The 23,264-nt window shown below is 46.4% G+C and overlaps 1 protein-coding gene across 1 annotated transcript in view; it reads left to right on the top strand.

The window, feature by feature from the left end:
- Positions 1–23,264, top strand: part of slc17a8 (solute carrier family 17 member 8) — an 84,307-nt gene that overhangs the window by 23,479 nt on the left and 37,564 nt on the right. Inside the window, exons 4-5 of the mRNA XM_072551988.1 lie at positions 11,384–11,498; positions 19,130–19,217. Coding sequence (XP_072408089.1) covers positions 11,384–11,498; positions 19,130–19,217 — 203 coding nt within the window. The remainder of the gene's footprint in view (positions 1–11,383; positions 11,499–19,129; positions 19,218–23,264) is intronic.

Genomic DNA, 23,264 nt, shown 5'->3' with positions numbered 1-23,264 from the left:
TCCTCGTTGCTCAGATTCTCCAGCCTGGGCAGTGTCCTGGTAAATCTACTCTGCACTCTCTCCAGTGCAGTAACATCCATCCTGTAATGTCTAGATTAGAGTGGTAATGTGCTGACCAGAACTGCACACAGGATTCCAGTTGCACTCTTACCAGCATTTTACACAGTTCAAGCATAAACTCCTTGATCTTGTATTCGACACCTGAGCTAATAGAGTTTCCCATATGTGTCTGTAACCACCTTATCCGCCTGTCCTGACATATTCAGGGATCAGAGGTTGCGCATAGCAAAGCCCCTCTGATCTGAAAGCAATAAGTGCTGCAGATCGCAGTGGTTCAGGCAGCATCTATGGGGAGAGAGCAAGCTAATGTTTCAAGTCTAGATGATGTGGCCACATCAGCTCTGATGAAGACACACCTAGACCTGAAACATTAGCATGCGCTTTCTCCACGGATACTGCCTTACCTGCTGTGATCTCCAACATTGTTGCTTTCAGATCAACTTCCAGCATCTGCAGTAATTTGCTCCAATAAAGTCCCTCTGACTTTCAGTACATTCCAGGATCCCATCATTCAGAGTGTAATCCCTTGCCTTGTTGATGACCCCCCTCCAAGAGCGTCCCTTCACACTGTTCCAGATGAACTGTGTTTGCCACAGCTCTGTCCAGTCAGCAAGTCTGTGTTATCCTCCTGCAGTGCACAGCTATTGTCCTCACTATTTACCAATTCTGCATCATCTGGGAACTTCTTCATCATAGCCCCTACGTTTTATGCAGGTTGTAGATACTACAGAGTAGACAAGGAACGGCTGCATTCATTTGTAAAATAAACAAGAACAAGAGGGTGTGAATTTAAAGTGATGGGACAAAGAAAACTTTCTCACCCAGTGAGTCGCTAGGGTCTGTGATACACAGCCTGGGAATGTGCTGGAGGCTGATTCAATTGAGGCATTTAAGAGGCAATAGGTTTTTTTGGGTAGTAATGGTGTGCAGGATATGGGGAAATGACAGCAGATGTGCTAGCATGATGGACCAAATAGCCTCCCTCTGCACTGTCGTAATGTTGTGGTTCTGAGACATTTCAGTCCAAAGCATTCAGCTACACCACAAGCAGCAAGCTGTACAGAACCACACTGGAAACACACTTCCAGTCACACTAACATCCATCCACTTTCCCAGCTTCACAACGTGGATGCCGTGGGGTGAAGCTCAATATTCCACTCGCCTTTTTGATTGCTGTTTCTACCTCACTGCTGGGTTTTAATAATTTGTGCTTTTGCGAGCAAGTAATTCTGAAACTGACTCCATTAGGCCATAAGACCATCAGAAATAGGAACAGGAGTAGGCCATTCAGCCCCTTGAGCCTGCTCCACCACTCAGTAGGATCGTGGCTGATCCAACATTCCTCACGTCCACTCTCCTGCCCTTTCCCTGTAACCCTTGATTCCCCGACTGATCAAGAATCTCGCTGTCTCAGCCTTAAATGTAGACAAGGACTCTGCCCCCGCAGCCCTCTGAGGGAGGGAGTTCCAAAGACTCACAACCCTCTGAAAGAAGACATTCCTCCTCATCTCAGCCTTAAATTGGTGCCCTGTATTCTGGACTCTGCCCTCTGGTCCTAAACCCGCCCAGGAGGGGAGACATCCTCTCAGCGTTGACCCTGTCAAGCCCCCTTAAGAATCCGATTAGTCTCAGTGAGATCACCTCTCATTCTTCTAAACTCCAGTCAGTAAATCCCAACCTGATTAACCTTTGCTCATAAGAAATGGCCAATTGGTTTCACCCTTTAACAATTTTTTCTGTTGTCATTCTATCTATGTCTCTTTGTCCCACCTAACATTTGTTTATTCCGACTGTCTGGGAATAATGCAGCGAGAAGAAGACCATTCAACTCATCAAATCTGTACTGTCCCTTTCAAAGAGGTATCGAGCTGCTCCCATTCTCTACCTTTCCCCCTACCCCTGCCATTCTTTTGCTGACAAACGTTTACCCTTCTAAAGGTTCCTATTGAGACTGTATTCACCACGCCACCAGGAAGCCCATTCCAAATCCGAGATAAACGTTGCTTAGCAAAGACTTTACCTCTAGACACCTCTTTATTTTGGAAATCACCTTAAATCTGTGCCCCCCCCCCTCGCCCATCCCTCCCCTCCCCAGTTATTGACCCTTCGAGCATTGGAAATAGGTTTTGTTTAATTATTTTGAGTTTATTTTGAGTTCAAGCCCCTTTTGATTGTCGACACATCTGGCAAATCTCTCCTCCGACTTTTCTGTTGGGAGCAGACCAACCCCAGTTTCTCTGGTCAACCTCAATCAGTTCCCTCTTCCCTCAAACCTTTCCAGTGAATCCCCTCTGCACGATCGCTGAACCTTTCCTAAAGGGTACTGTGCAGGAATGAGCATGGTGATTCAGTGGTTAGCACTGCTGCGTTGCACCGCCAGGGACCTGGGTTCAATTCCAGCTTCAGGTGACTGTTGTGGTTCTGTTCACCGAGCTGGGAATTTGTGTTGCAGACGTTTCGTCCCCTGTCTAGGTGACATCCTCAGTGCTTGGGAGCCTCCTGTGAAGCGCTTCTGTGATCTTTCCTCCGGCATTTATAGTGATTTCACTTTCAATAGGGAATGGGTCTGGGTGGGTTACTCTTCGGAGGTTCAGTGTGGACGTGTTTGGCTGAAGGGCCTATTTCCACATTGCAGGGATTCTAATCAATTTATCGTAACATTTCCCGATTTTCTCTGTTTATAAAATTCAAGATCCCATGTTAATGTTTTGTTCAGCCTGAAAGCTGTCTAAGCTTTCTCTCAGTTGTCTCATGTAGATGTTATTTAGTCTCATTTGCACTTGTGTGGTGAATACTCATATCAACACAGACTAGGAGTCAGTAAGGACTGCAGATGCTGGAAACCAGAGTCAATAGATATGGAGCTGGAAAAGCACAGTAGGTCAGGCAGCATCGGAGGAGCAGGGAAGTCAACGTTTCGGGCTGGGACCCTTTGTCAGGACTGACTTCAACTGAAATGTCGACTCTTCTGCCCCTTGGATGCTGCCTGACCCACTGTGCTCTTCCAGCTCCACATCAATTGACACAGACTGCACTGCGCTGATAAAGAATGAGAGACTGAGAACTCATTCCGATCTCAGTTGCCCTGTGCTCTCTGACTTATACAGAGGAACCTTGATTATCCAAACAAGATGAGCCGACACTGTTTCATTCAGATAATTGATTATTCAGATAATCGATTTTAGCTTAAACAGGGGAAGCCATACTGATCTAATGCTGCGCTCGACTGAAGAATTTGTTTAAATCTATAATTTTAGTGGGTCTGCCATTTAAACAAACTAATCCTTGCTGTCGGCAAATTACAGGTTAAAATGCGAAGAGCTTAACCCTTACCATAAAACCCCAGCATGAAACAAGGTCCCAAATAGCTTCGATGATCAAGACCATTGACAGTATCAGTTTCTGGGAATTCAGTCTCGTGATAGAAAGACAAGAGCCCTGCCTCATGCACATGTTTACATTCTCAGCCTTTTTAAAAAAATAAATGGCCCAGTAATGTGCCGGGAATACTGTAAAACCCTTACTTTTACAAAGGGCTGCATAACAACCCTTACCATAAAATTATCCAGTCACTGTTGTTTGAGGTGCTTGTGTGTCTTTGTTTTTGCCAGCGTTTACATATATTCTTCAGTACAGGTAAATCGATACACTCACCTCTTTGATGGAATGTTTTTGTGGGACCTTGAAATCATCTTCAGATAATCCGATGTTCGGATAATCGATATTGGGATAATGGAGGTTCCTCTGTATTGGCTCCTGATGAAGTAAATGGTGCCAGGGGATATGGGAGCAGAGAAGGACTGGCTCTTGCAGGTTTCTCTGCTGTTCACTAACCTCACGGCTGACCTGTTTGCGTTTCAGATACCACATTCCCATCAACCCTTCAATAACTCTGATTGGCACGAGGTAATAGAACTGGTGTAGCACAGATGGGCCAAATGGCCTCATTCAGTAACAATTCTGGGACCCTTGATTCCTCTGTCCATTGAAAATTTATCTGCCTCCAATTTACAAGTATTCACATCAAATGCCTTTTAATAAAACAGTTCCAAAGTCATGACACCCTCTGACAGAAAAATGTTCTCCTCATTTCAAGCTAATCCCTAATTTGAAAACGGTGCCCCCTTAGTTTTGTATTCATCTAGAAGAGGAAACATCCATCTTGTTAAGATTGTATTCACTTCAATCAGCTCATGCGTCAATGTTTAAACTCTAGGGGAAACAAGCCCATTGTGTCCAACCGTTCCTCATCAAACAGACCACTCATTCCAGTTATCAATCCAGTAAACCTCCCTGAACCATCTCCAATATACTTATATCCTTCGTGAGTTTTGAGAAGTTTTGTAGCTCAGGTTGAGGTTCTGGATGTAAGTTGAGGTTCTGGATGCAAAATACTGCTGATACTAGAAATTAAACAAACACAGAGAATTCTGGATAAGCTCAACAGGTCTGGCAGCATCTGTGGAGAGAGGAACACAACTATCATTTTAATGTTAACTCATTCTCACCCACTTAGTCCTATTATCACATGGGGTTACTCTCAGCACAGGGTCGAGAGTGTGGTGCTGGAAGAGCACAGCAGGTCAGATAGCATCCAAGTAGCAGGAGGATTGACGTTTCAGGCAAAATCCCTTCATCAGGAATGGACTTTCAGCACAGCCTACCTGCTTCCCATTAGCCTTCTTGGTAATGTGCTATACTGACATCTTGTGACTCACGCAGTAGAACAGCTCAGAATTCTGCAGTCATTCTCCATTTAAATCATGCTGTGCTTTTTCAATCTCCCTGCTCAAGTGAGTAACTTGCTCTTTTCCCACATTTCACAGTAACTGCCAGATTTTCATGAACTCACTCAACCTACCTGTACCTCAATGTCTCAATTTTAAAATCCTTATCCTTGTTTTTCCAATCCCTCAGGGTCTTGTTCCTCTCTCTGTATAACCTTGCCCACCCCCACAACCCTCGGAACTAACAGCTCTCCTCCAATTCTCTCTCCTCTATTTCTGCTTTTAACTCCTTCCCCATCAGTGCCAGTATCTGGAAGCTGAGGACTCTCAACTTTGTAATTCCCTTCCTAAACATCTCTGCCCACCCCCACCCTCCTCTTGTAAGACAGTCCTAAAAACCTATTGCAGACCAAGATTCTGTTGTAAAATCTTTTGAGGTTCAATATCAACTTTGATTGATGACAGGCCTATGGAGCAGCTCGGGATGTTATCATGTCAAAGGCAGTATATAAATGCAAGTAGTGCAAGTTTGTTATAAATCCATTATACTCAATATCCAGAATTCAGCAACAGCACTACACTACTTTGGAATTTTTTGAGCTATTCAGTCACGTTGATTGTTTAAAATTTGAGGTCAATTATTTTTGCAAACGTCTGTAACATGATGAAGCATGTCTTGCCATAGCCACTAGATGGCACTGCTCACAGAGGAAGCCCAGGGAATGCATGGTTAATGGGCTCCACAATGTCTTTGAAGACACACTCATTGAGACCAGGATTAAGCAGCCCATGCCCAAGAGAAATGGTGAATGGACTCCCCGACTGACCACATGGTCTTTCCTCATCAATTAGATTTTTGTTTGTGCTGGTGGCACAATAGCTCAGTGGTCAGCACCGCTGCCTCACAGTGCCAGGGACCTGGGTTCAATCCCACTTTCGGGCAACCATGTGGAGTACGCACATTCTCCCTGAGTCTGTGCGGGTTTCCTCTGGGTGCTCCGATTTCCTTCCATAGTCCAAAGATGTGCAGGTTAGATGGATTGACCATGGGAAAGTACCCATATTGTCCAGGATATGTAGGCTAGCTAGATTAGCCTTGGGAAGTCTCTGGGTGGGATGCACTTTAAAGGGGTGGTGTGGACTCAATGGGTTGAATGGTCTGCTTCCACACTGTAGGAATTCCTTGGCTTGGATTGGTTGGATTTATGAGTCTAGATTAGAGTGGTGCCGGAAAAGCACAGCAGGAGAGGCAGCATCCGAGGAGATTTTCCTGCTCCTCGGATGCTGCCTGACCTCCTGTGCTTTTCCAGCACCACTCTAATCTAGACTCTGGTTTCCAGCATCTGCAGTCCTTGTTTTTACCTTGGTTGGATTTATGCCAAGGTTAAAGATGATAAAGACACCATAGATCCATTCTCTGTTTAGAGAGAGAATGTAAGTCATGGTTGAACCTGAAGGTCTCCATGCCTCAGGTCTCCACTGGTAAGCAGAGAGCTTCCAGGGTGGTCCATACATATATCTGTGCTCTGTTTGAAGTGCCCGCCCCTCACCCCCAACCCCCACCCCATCACCATATCCCATTCCTTTCACCTTCATGCACTTATCTGTCTTTTTGAACGTATCTTACACCCTGTGGCAGTGAATTCTACTTCCTTCCCATTCTCTGAATAAAGGATTATTTCCAGAATTCCCTATTGGAGTTATTCATCAGCATCTTCAGCATCAGCATCTTATGGCACCTTTGCATTTGACTTTTATCAAAAATTGAACTAACCTCTTAGGACCTCACTTACCAAACCCTTGTGTTACATTCACGATCTCAATCAGGTGACCCTCAGAACTTCCCCTTTCTAGTTAGAAATCAGCCATTATATATTGTTAATATATCTGCTTCGGGGCTTGTGAGAACACCTCTTGGAGCCGGACCTACAGACTCCAAGCAAGGGGTCCCAGCGCTGTGTGACTGCAATTATAATGACCATAAAACCCCTCTGAAATGGGACATGGTCGTTAGAATTTCCCATTTCCACTACTGTGTTTAATGCCATATCTCTAACTGGACAGTTGCTGACATAATATAATGACCTCATTGCACATATTTTTGAATTCATATCACTTCTGGGGTCCAGTTGTCAGTAGAATTATTTATTGGCAGAAAAAGCCTTATGTTTATGTCCAGGAAGGTGCTATGTTCAGTACAATGTATGAGTCCCTTATGTATTGGCGGAGTTCAGAATTGGGTATAAATTTATCAATGTTTGGTAAGAGCTGCAGAATGGATACATTGGGCTTGAGTATAACTCAATCAAAAATCATTTATCTTGAGTTAGCATTAATCCCATGGTATCCATTAGATGTCTCAACAACACAGAAAATAACCCGTTCCCAGAATGTGCTAGCTAGTATTAGCAAGAGTCTGACACACATTTTCACTGATGTGTGCCGAATATATAAGTCTTACAGATGACCTTCTTGAAACATATAAGATTCTAAGGGGGGGCTTGGCATGGTAGATACAGGGAAGGTATTTTGTCTTGTGGGAGAGAATAGGAACAGACAGCATCATCCCAGAATAAGGGGGTCAGAGATGGGGAGATTTTCGACAGAGATGGGGAGGAATGCCTTCACTCAGAGGGGAGTGGAGTTCTTTGCTATAGGGGGCTGTTGAGGCTGGGTCATTACGTACATTCAAGACTGAGACAGATAATGTTTTAATCAGCAAGGGAGTCAAAGGTTAAGGGGAAAAGGGAGGAAAGCGGAGCTGAGGATGAACAGATGAGCCACAATCTCATTGAATATTGGAGCAGATGTGATGGGCTGAATGGCCCACATCTTGCAGTGTAATGGTAAATATTGCTCTCTTTCTCTCAGCTGAAGGCAACATTGGAAAAGCAGCTGAGAATGAAATTTGTAATTCATTCATTCATTTCAGATTTATTTTGAACATTTTCTTAAGAGACACTGCTCACTGTGTGCCAGATACTGCGGATGTGTGTCCTGAATCCCTCCCTGGGGGGTGTTTAAAACACGGTTCACCCTGCGATAATTTTTCATTGATGGTAAGTGGGTGTGGCCTCATTTATCAGCTGGGCAAGGACAGCGTGGAGCTGCGAGTTAACCCATTGTTTTCCTTCAAGTAAACTTGACACAGACGCCATTCCCTCACCTTTACTGATGGGACCTCCTTTACTCACCAGGGTCTGAACGTGAACCAGACTGCTCACAACACTGGGCTGATATTGGACCCTGAGGTTAATTTGGAGAAAGTGAGGACTGCAGATGCTGGACAGTCAGTCAAAAAGTGTGGTGCTGGAAAAGCACATCAAGTCAGGCATCATCCAAAGAGCAGGAGAGTCGATGTTTTGGGCATAAGCCCTGATGAAGGATTTTGACTGAAATGTCAACTCTCCTACTCTTCGGATGCTGCCTGACCTTCTGTGTTTTTTCTGTGCCGCACGTTTTGACCCTGAGGTTAATTTACTGACCTATCTGTGTCATCACTGATTCCTACATCTGTAACAGTACACTGCCCTGTGCCAGCCCAGCCACTCCCTTTGATTCCTCTGGGTTTGATGGTTACGTCTATCTTGGGGGAAGATTCTGAGACCAGTTTTGTGAAACTGGGAAATAAACTCAAACAATGCTGGAGAAACTCTGCAGGTCTTATGAGGAAAGGCTGAGAGACTTGAACCTGGTTCTCATTGGCAAGAAGAAGGCTAAGAGGGGATTTGATACAGACATACAAGGTAATCAGAGGTTCAGGTAGGGTGGACAGTGAAAGTCTTTTTCCCAGGATGATGACGTCAGCTTGTACTAAAGGGCATAACTACAAATTGAGGGGTGATAGATTTGAGACAAATTTCAGAGGCAGGTTCTTTACGCAGAGAGTGGTAAGGGCATGGAATGCCCTGCCTGCTAATGTAGTCAATTCAGCACATTAGGGAGATTTAAACAATTCTTAGCTAAGCACATGGATGATTTTGGGATAGTGTAGGGGGACGAGCTGAGAATAGTTCACGGATTGGCGCAACATCGAGGGTTGAAGGCTCTGTTCTGCGCTGTATTGTTCTATGTTCTATGTTCTAGGTCTGGCAGCGTCTGTGGAGAGAGGAAGTAAGATAACGTTTCGAGTGTAGTGAGCCAATCTTCAGATCCTTTCTTGAAGAAGGACACTGTCAGTCAATTGGAGATTTCAGGACTATGTATGAGACATAGAATGTTGGATGAGGCCATTTGGCCCATTGAGTCCACACCCTCCTTCCGAAAAGTATCCCACCCAGCCCCACACCCTCACATTTCCCATGACTACTCCACCCCAGACACTGTGAAGCAATTTCCCAAGGCCAATCCACCGAACTTGCACAAGGGGTCAGTTAGACTCACAACAACAGCTCTTTTCTCTTCTTATAGATGTTGCCAGACCTGCTGAGATTTTCCAGCATTTTCTCTTTTGCACATCTTTGGACTGTGGGAGGAAACCCACACAGACACAGGGAGAACGTGCAAACCTAGTCACCTCAGGGTGGAATCGAACCGGGATCCCTGGCACTGTGGGTTAGCCATGCTAACCACTGACACATCATTTTCAGCTTCCTTTTGCCTGTCAAGGCAAGGAGTCGAGTTAGAAATCAGCCATTATCTGATTGAGAGATAGAATAGGTTTGAGAGGCTGAATGGCCTGCTATGTCTGCTCCCCTTGTTCCTCCAACTGGTAGGATTCTGAGACTGAGACCTGGAACAATCCTGGGCCCATTGTCATGGACCGAGTCCAGAGCCCAGCTCCAAATCACTTGGGTTTTAATGGAGGGGGAATGGGGAAGGGTCAGGTGACAAACCTTCTCTCAGGTTGGGGGGGGGGTTGCCAATTTGAATTTGACAATGATGCTGCATGTTTCCTGTTGTAACCTATCATTCAGATTGAAGCCCAGGATGGGGATCTCCGGGGTTTTTTGCGCTGCTTGTGGGCGGAGCGAAACTGGAATGGTGCCATGCCCCCCTCTCATCCCCAGTTTCTCCCATGTCTCCCGTGAGGGAACGCCCCAGTCCAGATTCCAAGGGGCATCCTAGACACAACTGCAGCCCCATCCCTGGCACTGTGAACCACTACCCCCCTCCTCCAAAGAGTTGGCACTGCCCTCATGCTCCAATAACACTAACTAGGCTCCTCACCTGCAGTGTCTATGGAGTGTTTCCCTGCCAACTGAGTGTGGAGATCAAGGACACAGACTGTGAAGTAGAACAGAGAGGAGGGGAGGGGGATCAAATCCCCTTCTTCTTGCTCGCCAAACCTGCCCCAATCAAAACCTGGGCTTTTGGTCGTTCCTCCATCAGAGCACTGGCCTGCAAAGCATCACTAACCTGGGGTGTGTGGAAGCTGAATCCGTATCGAGGTAAAGTCACAAGCTAATTCCAATCCCTTCAATCTGAACTAATAATACTATCAGCTTTCAACTGTTTCACCAACAATCTGCGCATTAAAGTGAAAAGCTCAATGAACAATGATATTGGATGGTCCTTTATATGGGGCACAGTTGTTAGTGAAGCTCATTCTCAGAGTGAACCTTAACAGCAATGACTGATTCTGAAATCATGGACTGAGAATAACGTGGATCTCGCAGCTGCTCCTGAGATTCAGATTTAACTCTCAATTTACTGCCATGAGAGGTCTGCAGGGATATGGGCCAAGCACACGCAGATGGGGCTAGTTTGTGGTCAGCATGAACTGTTTGGGCTGAAGGGTCTGTTTCCAAGCTGTCTGACTCTACGGCTTTACAACTGATGTTCTCAGGAAGTGTCAGACCGGACACAAAACATTACATCTCTTTCTGTCTCCACAGATGCTGTCAGGCCCACTGAGTTACTCCAGCAATTTCTGATTTTGTTTCAGATGTTCAGCATCTGTAGTGTTTTTCTTTCATGCTGATGATGATCTAACTCCTGTTACATTTGATGATTCTTCAGACACTTCCAGGATAGATGGGGAAAGGTTGTTTCTCCCTGTGGGAGAAGCACCTCAGAATATTGGGTCACATTTGGGCGGCACGGTGGCACAGTGGTTAGCACTGCTGCCTCACAGCGCCTGAGACCCGGGTTCAAATCCCGCCTCAGGCGACTGACTGTGTGGAGTTTGCACATTCTCCCCGTGTCTGCGTGGGTTTGCTCCGGTTTCCTCCCACAGTCCAAAGATGTGCAGGTCAGGTGAATTGGCCATACTAAATTGCCCGTAGTGTTAGGTAAGGGGTAGATGTAGGGGTATGGGTGGGTTGCGCTTCGGCGGGGCGGTGTGGACTTGTTGGGCCGAAGGGCCTGTTTCCACACTGTAAGTAATCTAATCTAATTCTGATGACAGCAACGAGGAGGAATCGCTGCTCTCAGAGGGTAGGGAATCTGTGAAGTTCTTGACCACAGAGGTTTGGGTCATTAAGTATATTCAAGGCTGAGATAGATTTAAAATCAAGAAGAAATCAAGGGCTTTGGGGAAAAGTGGATTTTCAGGTCAGCCATTGAATGGTACAGCAGACTTGATGGGCTAAATGGTCTATTTCTGCTCTGATGTCTTATGGTCTGATGGTCTTGCTTACGATTTTTAATCCTAGAGTTTTCGGAGCTGCGATCTTCCTGACGTCCACATTGAACATGCTCATTCCATCCGCAGCGAGAATACACTTTGGCTGTGTCCTGTTTGTGAGGATACTCCAGGGTCTCGTGGAGGTAGGTACTCTAACTCAACTTAAAAGCAGCCAGGCATTGTGATGATAAAACATTGCCCTTTCAGTGAGACAGCTCAGGGGCATGGATGACTGAGGTTTCTCTTGGTGAACTATGACTTTTCCTAGTCCCCTTGTCCTCCACTATTTCACTTTCAAAAAATGAGAAGCCTAGAATGAAATTTCCCTTGACTTGTGTTGACATTCAAATGCCAAACTTAGTACCCCTTCATGCCTGGTGCTATAGGCGACCTAGGGATATTCATTTACATGTCCAATGGGTAATGGACTGAATGGAGAAGACAATAATAGGTCTGTCAGAGAACTAGTACATTACAATGGGCTGAATGGCCTCCTTTACTGTAACCTCATTGACAGATTATGAAGCCCCTGGATACAAGATCCAAGAACTACCCAAAGTTGGGCTTCCTCTGAAACTTCCAGCGAGGTTATCAGACTGTTTGGAGGCTCCAGAGACAGGACTCTATGTTTCACGAGGAGCTAACGTCACATCGTGGATCACAGGATGAGCTTATAATGACACCCCACTCCCTCCCTGCCCCTCCCAAGAGCTAGGCTGAAGACCGAGCACAAAGATTATTCTGAAGAAGGGTCACTGGACTTGATACATTAACTCTGTTTCTCTCAGACTGGGCAGCACGGTGGCTCAGTGGTTAGCACCGCTGCCTCACAGCGTCGGGGCCCAGGTCCAATTCCAGCCTCGGAGTTTGCACATTCTCCCTGTGTCTGTGTGGGTTTCCTCCGGGTGCTCCAGTTTTCTTCCACTGTCCAAAGATGTGCAGGTCAGGTGAATTGGCCGTGCTAAATTGCCCATAGTGTTAGGTGCATCATTTGGAGGGTAATGGGTCTGAGTGGGTTGCACTTTGGAGAGTTGGTGTGGACTTGTTGGGCCGAAGAGCCTGTTTCCACACTGGAGGGAATCTAATCTCAAATTCATCACCTGCTGAGTTTCTCCAGCAATTTCTGTTTCTGTGTGTCACGTAGGAAGATGGTTGTGGTTGCTGGAGATCTGTCATCTCATCTACAGGAGCACTTCAGGGTAGTGTCCTAGGCCCAACCATCTTCGGCTGCTTCATCAATGACCTTCCCTCCATCATAAGGTGCGGGGGAGGGGTGGGTGCATAGTCACTGATGATTGCACAAAGTTCAAAAAGTAACTCACCTCCTGACTGTCCAAAGCCTGTTCACCATCTACAAGGCATGAGTCAAGAGTGTGATGGGATACTCCCCACTTGCCTGGTTGAATACAGCCCCAACAGCACTCAAAAGGCTTGACACGAGGATGAAGCAGCCCACTTGGTTAGCACCATATCTGCCACCGTTAGTACCAGTGCACAGAGGCAACAATGCGTTCCATATTCAAAATGTACTGTGGTATCTCACCAAGGCTCCTTTGATAGCACCTTCCAAATGTGCTGCCTCTACCATCTAGAATGAGAAGGACAGTAGATGTTCAGGAACAAGCGGCACTGCTGCCTCACAGCACCAGGGACCCAGGTTCGATTCCAGCCTCGGGCGACTGTCTGTATGGAGTTTGCACATTCTCCCCGTGTCTGTGTGGGTTTCCTCCGGGTGCTCCAGTTTCCTCCCACAGTCCAAAAATGTGCAGGTTAGGTGAATTGGCCATGCTAAATTGCCCGCAGTGTTAGGTGCATTAGTCAGAGGGAAATGGGTCTGGGTGGGTTACTCTTCGGAGGATCGATGTGGACTTGTTGGGCTGAAGGGCCTGTTTCCACACTGTAGGGAATCTAATCTAACCTAATTCCAGATGACCATTGCTCACATCTTGTGGTATTTGCCACCTCTACCGGTATGTGGTACTGGGTACGTGTGCATGGCAGAAGGTGGATTGATTAGAAAGAGTCAGCATTGATTTCTAAAGGGGAATTACACTCAACTAACTTGCTGGAGTTTTCTGAAGAGGTAGCAGAAAGGGTCAGAGAGGGCACAGTTGTTAATGTGGTACACGTGGGTGTACAGAAGGTGTTTGATATTGTGCTACACAACAGACTTGTGAAGAAAGATATAGATCATAGTATAACAGGGACAACACCAACCTGGACACAGAACTGGCTGAGTGCCAGGAAACAAATAGTAATGGTTATAGGATATTGTTCAGGTTGGAGGAAGTTTGTGGTGGAGCTCCCTAGGGGGTCAATATTGGGCACGCTGGTCTTTCCCAATAGGTACTAATGTTCTGGATCTTAGTGAGGCCGGAGCAATTTCAAAGTTTGCAGATGACATGAAACTTGGAAGAATTGTGTATTGTGTGAAGGATAGTGTGGAACTCCGAAAGATAATTGGCAAATTGATGGAGCAGATAAATGGCAGATGGAAGAACATTGACAGACAATATAAAACAGAGGGTACAGTTCATAAAGGGGGTGCAAGAGCAGAGGGAGCTGGGTATATATGTTACAGATCATTGAAGGTGGCAGGACAGGGGGAGAGAGCAGTTAATAAAGCACACAGTGTCCTCAGCTTTATTAACAAGGGCATAGAGTACAAGAGCAAGGAGGTGATGCTGACCTTGTACAAGAGATTTTTAGACCCCAGCTGGGGTATTGTGTTTAGTTGTGGGCACCACATTATCAGAAGGATGCAAATGTATTGGAGAGAGTGCAGAAGTTATTTTACAAGAATGAGAAACTTCAGTGATGAGGATCGATTGAAGGAGTTGAGACTGTTCTCCTTGGAGAGAAAAGGAGAGGAAATTTGAGTGAGGTTTTCAAAATCATGGGTGGAGTGAATAGAGAAGATGAGGTAAAACAAAGGAGCAAGGATGAGCAAAAATAGATTTAAAGGGATGTACAAGAAGACAATTTCTCAGCCAGCGAGGAGTTGGGGTCTGAAATGCACTGCCTACAGAGGTGGTGGAGCTGCTACAGATGCTGGAATCCAAAGCAGACAGGCAGGAGGCTGGAAGAACACAGCAAGCCAGGCAGCATCAGGAGGGGCAGATCAATGTTTCAGGTGTAACCCTTCTCGGTCCTGATGAAGGGTCACATCCGCAATGTCGATGCTGCCTGACTTGCTGGGTTCTTCCAGCCTCCTGCCTGTCTGCTTTGGAAATGCGGTGGAGGCAGGTTCAATTGAGGCATTCAAGAGGGGCATTGGATGGTTATTTGGATAGAAATAGTGTGCAGGGGGTTGGGGAAAGACTGGAGGTTGGTACAAGGTAATACAACTGAAGCAGTTACAATGGACTGAATCTATGCTTCTGTAGAATTTTATTCTATTCATTTCTGGGATGTGTGTGTCACTGGCTGGGCCCAGCATTTATTGCCTGTCCCTAGTTGCCCCTTGAGAATATGGGGGTGAGCTGCCTTCTTGAACCGCTGCAGTCCCTGTGCTGTAGGTAGATTCACAATGTCTTTAGGGAGTGAATTCCAGGATTTTGACCCAGTGACAGTAAAGGAACAGCGATGTATTTCAAGATCAGGATAGTGAGTGGCTTGGAGGGGAACTTGCAGGGGGTAGTGTTCCCATGTATCTGCTGCCCCTTGTCCTTCTAGATGGAAGTGGTTGTGGGTTTGGAAGGTGCTGTCTGAGGATCTTTGCTGAATTTCTGCAATGCATCTTATCAGTAGCAGCAGTACACATTGCTGCTACTGAGCGTCAGGGAAGGGAGTGATGTTTGTGGATGTAGTGCCTGTCAAGCAGGTTGCTTTGTCCTGGATGGTGTTGAGTTGCTTGAGTGTTGCTGGGCCTGCACTGATCCAGGTAAGTGGGGAGTATTCCATCACACTCTTAATGATTAAGTTAGTCCTACTGCAAGGAGCAACACTGCCACTCTGTCAGATCCTGACGGATTCCCCAGCCTCAGGGTTTGAGAATGAAGGTGCCAGTATTATGCTCTCACTCCAGCTCCTCACCTGAAAGTGTCACTCTCCCACTGGGTCCAATTTTGTTCTCATGCACTGAACCATTCTTTAGGTTTCTCAGAGTTTGGGGTTCTGATTGAGGTGTAGAGGTGCATACTGTGCTAAAGTTAGACGAAAGATAAGACTAGATGATGATCAGGTTATCATGCTCCAGTTTCCTCCCACAGTCCAGGGATGTGCAGACTGGATGGATTAGCCATGGGAAATGCAGGCTTACACGGATAGGGTGGGTTGGGCTGAGATTCTCTTCGGAGGGGTGGTGTGGACTTGATGGGCCAAATGGCCTGCTTGCAGACTATAGGCGTTCTATTATTCTATAATATGACTTCATGGTAAATGGTGGGGCCTTAAGAAGTGCAGCGGAACAGAGGGACCTTGGAGTTCAGGTACATGGTTCTCTGGAGTCCCAGGTAGACAGGGCAGTGAAGAAGGCTTTTGCCACACTGGCCTTCATCAGTCAGGGCATTGAGTCTTGAGGGGACAGTTATGTTGCAGTTATACAGGGTGGGAGGCCGCACTTGAAGTTTTGGTCACCTTGCTGCAAGAAAGATGTTATTAAACTGGAAAGTATGCAAAAGAAATTTACAAGGATGTTTTCTGAACTCAATGGTCTAAATTATAGGGAGAGTTTGGACAAGTTAGGATTTGTTTCTTTTGAGTGTAGGAGACTGAGGGGGCACCTTATGGATCATGAGAGGCTTGGATAGGGTGGATGTATTTAGTCTTTTTCCCAGGGTTGGGGAATCAAAGATTACAGAGCATCAGTTTAAGGTTAGAGGGGAAAGAAGAAAAGGGAACCTGAGTGGCAATGTTTTTACACAGGGGGTGGTACGCATATGGAATGAGCTGCCAGTGGAAGTGGTTGCAGTGAGTACATTAACAACATTTAAAAGACATTTGGACAAATAGATGGATGGGAAGGGATTAGAAGGATGTGGGCCAAGTGCAGAGAAATGGTGTTAGAGTGGACAGACATTTGGGTCAGCATGGACCAGTTCGGGCCAAAGGGCCTGTCTCCATGCTGTAGGACTCTATGACTCTATGACTGGGTGGATCAGTGCAACCAACAAGGAAGTGGCACATTTAGGGCTAATATCAGCAAACTCCTCTTCCTTCGATATACTTGAAGCCAAAAACCTGTGAGACTCTGGAACTACGTTCACTGGGCTGCTCTGCTAAAGAGCACAGACATGTATAGAAGGTGGAATGGTCCTTTACTGAGCTGTAAGTGTTGGGTAAGGTTGTGAGGGTGGAAGAGGGAAATTCCTGGAATCAATTAAGAGGCAAATTAATGGAGCAGGGATGCGAAGGTGGGGAACATTATAGCATGTTCCTGGATGAATGGTTTCAAATGGGAAAAGGGCCATTTTCACCTGTGATTGTTTGGTGTGATCGTTTGCAAATTCATGCTTCAGGGAATCTATAGAAAGCAAACCTTTGATTAAATTGGTTAAATATTTGCATGTACTCTGGTGTTCCCAGCCTGGAGCGGGAGAACGAGAAACAGATCAAGTTGCAAGTTCTTGGCACTAGTTCTCTGAATCAACATCCTTTCTATGAATGTCCCTTCAGCAAGGGTGGGATCAATGAAGTGTACCCATCCGGGATCTTGCTGTGCACAAATTACAAAGCTGTAAGGTCAGAGCAAGGCAGTCAGAATAACTGGAATGCTCTCCAAAGGAGCTGGCACTAACTCAATGGGCCTAATGGTCACCCATAGTGCTGTATTATCATAGAGTCGAAGAGATGTACAGCATGGAAACAGGCCCTTTGGTCCAACCCGTCCATGCCGACCAGATATCCTAACCTAATCCAGTCCCACCTGCCAGCACCCGGCCCATATCCCTCCAAATCCTTCCCATTCATATACTCATCCAAATGCCTTTTAAATGCTGTAATTGTACCAGCCTCCACCACTTCCTCTGGCAGCTCATTCCATACACACACCACCCTCTGTGTGAAAAAGTTGCCCCTTACATCCTTTTTAAACCTTTTCTCTTTCACCATTAACCTATGCCTTCTAATTTTGGATTCCCTCACCCCAGTGAAAAGACTTTGTCTATTTTCCCTAACATTGCCCCTCATGATTTTATAAACCTCTATAAGGTCACCCCTCAGCCTCTGCCACTCCAGGGAAAACAGCCCCAGCCTGTTCAACCTCTCCCTATAGCTCAAATCCTCCAACCTGGCAACATCCTTGTAAATCTTTTCTGAACCCTTTCAAGTTTCACAACAACCTTCTTATAGCAGTGAGACCAGAATTGCACGCAATATTCTGAAAACTACCTAACCAATATCCTGTACAGCTGCCACATGAGCTCCCAACTCCAATACTCAATTCTCTGACCAATAAAGGAAAGCATACCAAATGCCTTCTTCACTATCCTATCTACCTGGGGCTCCACTTTCAAGGAGCTATGAAGCTGCACTCCAAGGTCTCTTTGTTCAGCAATACTCCCCAGGACCTTACCATTTAGTGTATAAGTCCTGCCCTGATTAGCCTTTCCAAAATTCTGTGCTTTTTTAATAAGATTCAGTCATGGGTTGTGGGTGTCAGCCAGCAGGGTCATCATTTATCGGCCATCGTTTAACTGTCCTTGAGAAGGTGGCGATGAGCTTCTGTAGAATTTGTTGCCTCCACACAGCTGATATCCCATCCAAGGCTTTGATTCGTTCTGGGATGACTCAATGCCTTCTGTATGACCAGCTTTCCTTGTCGCTTTAAATGTCAATCACATTGAAAGCTACAATCTTTGCAAGTTGCAATAGTCCTTCAACAAACTATATTCAATTTTAATTCTTGGGATGTGGACATTGCAGGTCAGGCCTGCAATTTTTCACCATCCTAACCATCCTTGAGTACTGAGATCCCTTCTTGAACCTTCCCGGCACATGTGACATAGTTACACGCTGGGCTCTTGGGAAGGGAATTCCACGATTTTGACCCTAATTTATGTCCAATTCAGGATGGTGTGTAATTTTTCTGTGACTGGGAGTTCTTGTTAGTCCTCAGCTGCAGTACTGCTTGTGCTGTGGGCACCACATTATAGGAAAATGTGAACACATTGGAGAGAAGGAATTTGCAGGAATGATTCCAGGGATGAGGAATTTCAGTGAAGATGAAAGAGTCAAAGAGTCGTACAGCACCGAAACAGACCCTTTGGTCCAACCAGTCCTTGCTGGTCATAATCACAAACTAAACTAGTCCCACCTGCCTGCTCCTGGCCCATATCCCTCCAAACCTTTCCTATTCATGGAAGGATTAAAGAATTTGGGACTGTTCTCCCTTGGAGAGAAGAGGAGATTTGATAGAGGTTTTCAAAATCATGAGCAGGGCTAGACAGGGCAGATAACGAGAAGCTGCAAGAATGAGAGGGCACTGATTTAAAGTGATGTGCAAGTGAAATAAGGGCGATGTGGGAAAATAAAAAATTCACTCAGCGATAAGTGAGCATCTGGAATGCACTGCCTGTGGATGTGGGGGAGGTAGGTTCACCTGAGACATTCAGTGGGGACATTGGATGACTACTTGGATAAAAATAACGTGCTGTGGGGATAAAGCAGGAGATTGTCACAAGGTGATGCTGCCTACCTAATCAGCTGCGCAGGCACAACGGGCCGAATGGCCTCCTTTTGCACCGTTCCAATTCTACGATTCAGTGATACTGTTCTAATTATTACTGTGCTCCATTTCCAAAATGGATATGAATGGTCCATTGTTTTTCTACAGGGAGTCACCTACCCAGCATGTCACGGGCTTTGGAGCATGTGGGCCCCACCACTTGAACGGAGTCGATTGGCTACGACGTCATTCTGTGGTCAGTGTCAGTATTCTTACTGTCTCTGTGTCAGAAGCCAAGCTCTTGCCTCCTCATTAGCAACGACGTACTGAATATGGCATACTGTAATCAGTGTTCGAGAAATGGTAGGCTACGTAGGTTGTTAAATTCAGCCTCGGAAGGTTTTCCATGAGTTTTAAACTGTATTATGCTGATTCTTAATGAGAATCGAAGAATTATTTGCCAGTGATGAATATACCACGAGTTTGTGAGACTTTAGTTTGGGTTTGGAGTCTTTGTGGAGATCAGCAAAAGGGATAGACTGGCTCTGTCATTCTGGACCTTGGCTGATCTTTGATCTCACTGCCATTTCCCCCCCCCCCCCCCCCCCCACTATCCTCCTTGATATCTTTAAAAGCTAGACATTTATTGGCCTTTTTCTTGAATGTGCTCAATGACTGAATGTCCACAGCTCTTCACGTTAGAGAATTCCAAAGTTACACAGCTTTGATTGAAGACCTTTTTACTCATATCAGCCCGAAATGGTTAACCTTTCCTTTCAAAGTGATACCTCTCTAAACCGAGAGTCTCTCTCCTGGGGAAACAGCGTCCACTCTCTCAAGCTCTTGAAGGATTTTATTAATTTCAATGTAGGGCAGCTGTAGGCAATTCAGCTCCTCAAGCCTGCTCTCCACCTTTCTAGATCATAGCTGATAATTGACCTCATTTTCTGCACCATCTACACCCTCGAGAAGTAATTGGTTTAGCTCAGTTGGCTGGATTGTTGGTTTACAGTGTAGGGTGATGCCAACAGCGTGGGTTCATTTCCCATCACCAGTTTGAGGTTACCATTAAGGACTCTCCTTCTCAACCTCTTTCCTCGCCTGAGGTCTGGTGGCCCTCAGGTTAACTCGCCACCAGTCACTTCTCTCTAATGAGAGAGCAGCCCCTCTGGTCTGGTATGACTATGGTAACACAACAGCACTGGAGAAGTTTATCACAGCCAGTCCCTGGGTTTTGTTTGTGAGACCGTTTGCTAGCTGGATTACAATGCAGGCCAATATAAAATAGCTGTTTGTAAGTACAGGCCACGGTTATATGTAAGACCCCTTCTGTATGGAATTGCTTTTGCGAATGTTTGTAAGTCAGGGATCCCCCTGTAATTTTTACCTGGAACTTACTCAATGATTCCAAAGATTTCGCTACCCTCTTATCGAAACACATCTGATCAGTCATAGAGTCATGAAGATCTACAACATGGAAACAGGCCAATCAGCCCAAACTGTACCTGCTGCCCAGTTTTCACAATTGAAACTAGTCCTATTTGCCTGCATTTGGTCAATACCTCCCCATAACTGTACCATCCATTTACCTGTCCAAATGTTTCTTAAATGACAAAATTATACTCATTTCCACCACTACCCTAGCAACCCATTCCTGACACTCACCACCCTCTGTGAGAAACAAATCTCCCCTCTGGACTCTTTCGGATCTCTTCCCTCTCACTGTAACCCTATGCCCTCTAGTTTTAGACTCCCCACCGTTGGGAAAATCTGTTGGTTATCTACCTTATCAATGCCTCTCGTGATTTTATAGACCTCTAAAAGGTCACCACCACTGAGTCTCCTAAACTCCAGGGGAAAAAAGTCCTAGCCTAACGAACCTCTCCCTAGAACTCAAACATTCCAGTCCAAATAGGATCCTTTTATATCCCTGTTATAGTAGGTCTGCCAGAGTTACACACAGTACTCCAAATGTGGCCTCACCAATGTTTTGTACAGCTCCAACTACACATCCCAACTCCTTTACTCAATGCTCTGACCAATGAAAGCCAGCATGCCAAAACCTCTTCACCACCCTATTTAACTGGGACTCCATTTTCAAGGAGCTATGAACTTGTACCCCTGGATCTCTTTGTTCAATAATACTCCCCTAACATTGACTATATAAATCCTGCCCTGGTTTGATCCAACAAAATACAACACCTCACAATTATCTAAATTAACATGCCATTCCGTAGAATTCATCAACAATGCTAAAGAATGTAGGATGCAATCTCCAGGCTCCCTCGAAAGGGATTAAAATACAGAAGTCGGAGGAAGGTGGACAGTAATGAGATCATGATGTGACAGAGACATCACCATCATGTAGTCGAGTCAGTCATGACTGAGCTGAGAGAAAAGACAGTCCATCCCAGAGCACAATCCACTTATCTTCATCAGAACAGACCCTCCAACAGTGTGGCGCCCCCTCAGCACTGACCCTCTGACAGTGTGGCGCCCCCTCAGCACTGACCCTCCGACAGTGCGGCACTCCCTCAGCACTGACCCTCCGACAGTGCGGCACTCCCTCAGCACTGACCCTCCGACAGTGTGGCACTCCCTCAGCACTGACCCTCCGACAGTGTGGCACTCCCTCAGCACTGACCCTCCAACAGTGTGGCACTCCCTCAGTACTGACGCTCCGACAGTGTGGCGCCCCCTCAGCGCTAACCCTCCAACAGAGTGGCACTCCCTCAGTACTGACCCTCTGACAGTGTGGCACCCCCTCAGCACTGACCCTCCGACAGTGCAGCACTCCCTCAGCACTGACCCTCCGACAGTGTGGCGCTACCTCAGCACTGACCCTCTGTCACTGCGGCACTCCCTCAGTACTGACCCTCTGACATTGTGGCACTCCCTCAGTACTGAGCCTCCAACAGTGTGGCGCCCCCTCAGCACTGACCCTTCAACAGTGCGGCACTCCCTAAGTACTGACCCTTTGACAGTGTGGCACTCCCTCACTATTGACCCTTTGACAGTGCGGCGCCCCCTCAACACTGACCCTCCAACAGTGCGGCACTCCCTCAGCACTGACCTCCGTCAGTACGGCACTCCCTCAGCACTGACCCTCCGACAATGCGGCACTCCCTCAGCACTGACCCTCTGACAATGTGGCACTCCCTCAGCACTGACCCTCCGACAGTGCGGCACTCCCTCAGTACTGACCCTCCAACAGTGCGGTGCTCCCTCAGCACTGACCCTCTGACAGTGCGGCACTCCCTCAACACTGACCCTCCGACAGTGCAGCACTCCCTCAGCACTGACCCTCCGACAGTGCGGCACTCCCTCAGTACTGACCCTTTGACAGTGTGGCACTCCCTCAGTACTGACCCTTTGACAGTGTGGCGCCCCCTCAACACTGACCCTCCGACAATGCGGCACTCCCTCAGCAATGACCCTCCGACAATGCGGCACTCCCTCAGTATTGACCCTCCAACAGTACGGTGTTTCCTCAGTACTTGCCTCTGCTTCACTTTAGAATCATAGAATCCCTATGTGTGGAAAGAGGCCATTTGGCCCATTGAAACTGAACCGACCTTTCCAAGAACATCCTACCCTGTCCCCACAGCAAGTGAGAGTGCTCCCTACTCAGTCACGGCCGGTCCCTTAACAGTGAACTGTTCGTACTAACAGTTTGAGGGAATTATGAGGGTTAATTACAACGGTACTCAGAGTTTACCAAAATGCAACCTGTCAGGAGGGAAGTTTGGTTTTGGAGCTTTGAGCGAAATAATCAGCAAGCTGGTGATGTTATCAGCTCAGCCATTTTGACGCAGCAATCTCTGACAGTGAGCTGTGGCTGTACGATTAATTTCCAGCCCTGCTGTCGATAGACAATGCAGAGACGCGCGGCAAATGTTCATTTAGCAACAGATATCTGATAGGAAGGAGCTCCTGTTGCTATAGCGACATATTAATGTTGCCTCATAACGGAAGTCTTTAATACAGGCCCCGCACACCCAAACAAGGAGCTCCTTCCAATCTAATCAACTCGGTCAGATTAGTGAACAATGGAGGCGCTTTGAGATTATGAAGTTACCAAATTTAAATATTTAATATTTTCCAGGGAAGTCTTGAAAGAATTCTGATGGGTATCCATGCTGCATTAGCTCCGTTACCATCAGAGACAAAAAGTCACATTTTTGCCAACAATGCTGAGGTGCTGGAGGATGAGGGGCTTCAGTTATGGAATCATAGAATCCCTACAGTGTGGAAACAGGCCACATGACCCTCTGACAAGCATCACACCCCCTACCCTGCATTT

This window comes from Chiloscyllium punctatum, chromosome 32 (assembly GCF_047496795.1).
Source record: "Chiloscyllium punctatum isolate Juve2018m chromosome 32, sChiPun1.3, whole genome shotgun sequence".
NCBI classification, from domain to species: domain Eukaryota; kingdom Metazoa; phylum Chordata; class Chondrichthyes; order Orectolobiformes; family Hemiscylliidae; genus Chiloscyllium; species Chiloscyllium punctatum.
The sequence above is the reverse complement of the archived record's forward strand: the minus strand, read 5'-3'. Positions and strand labels throughout refer to the sequence as shown.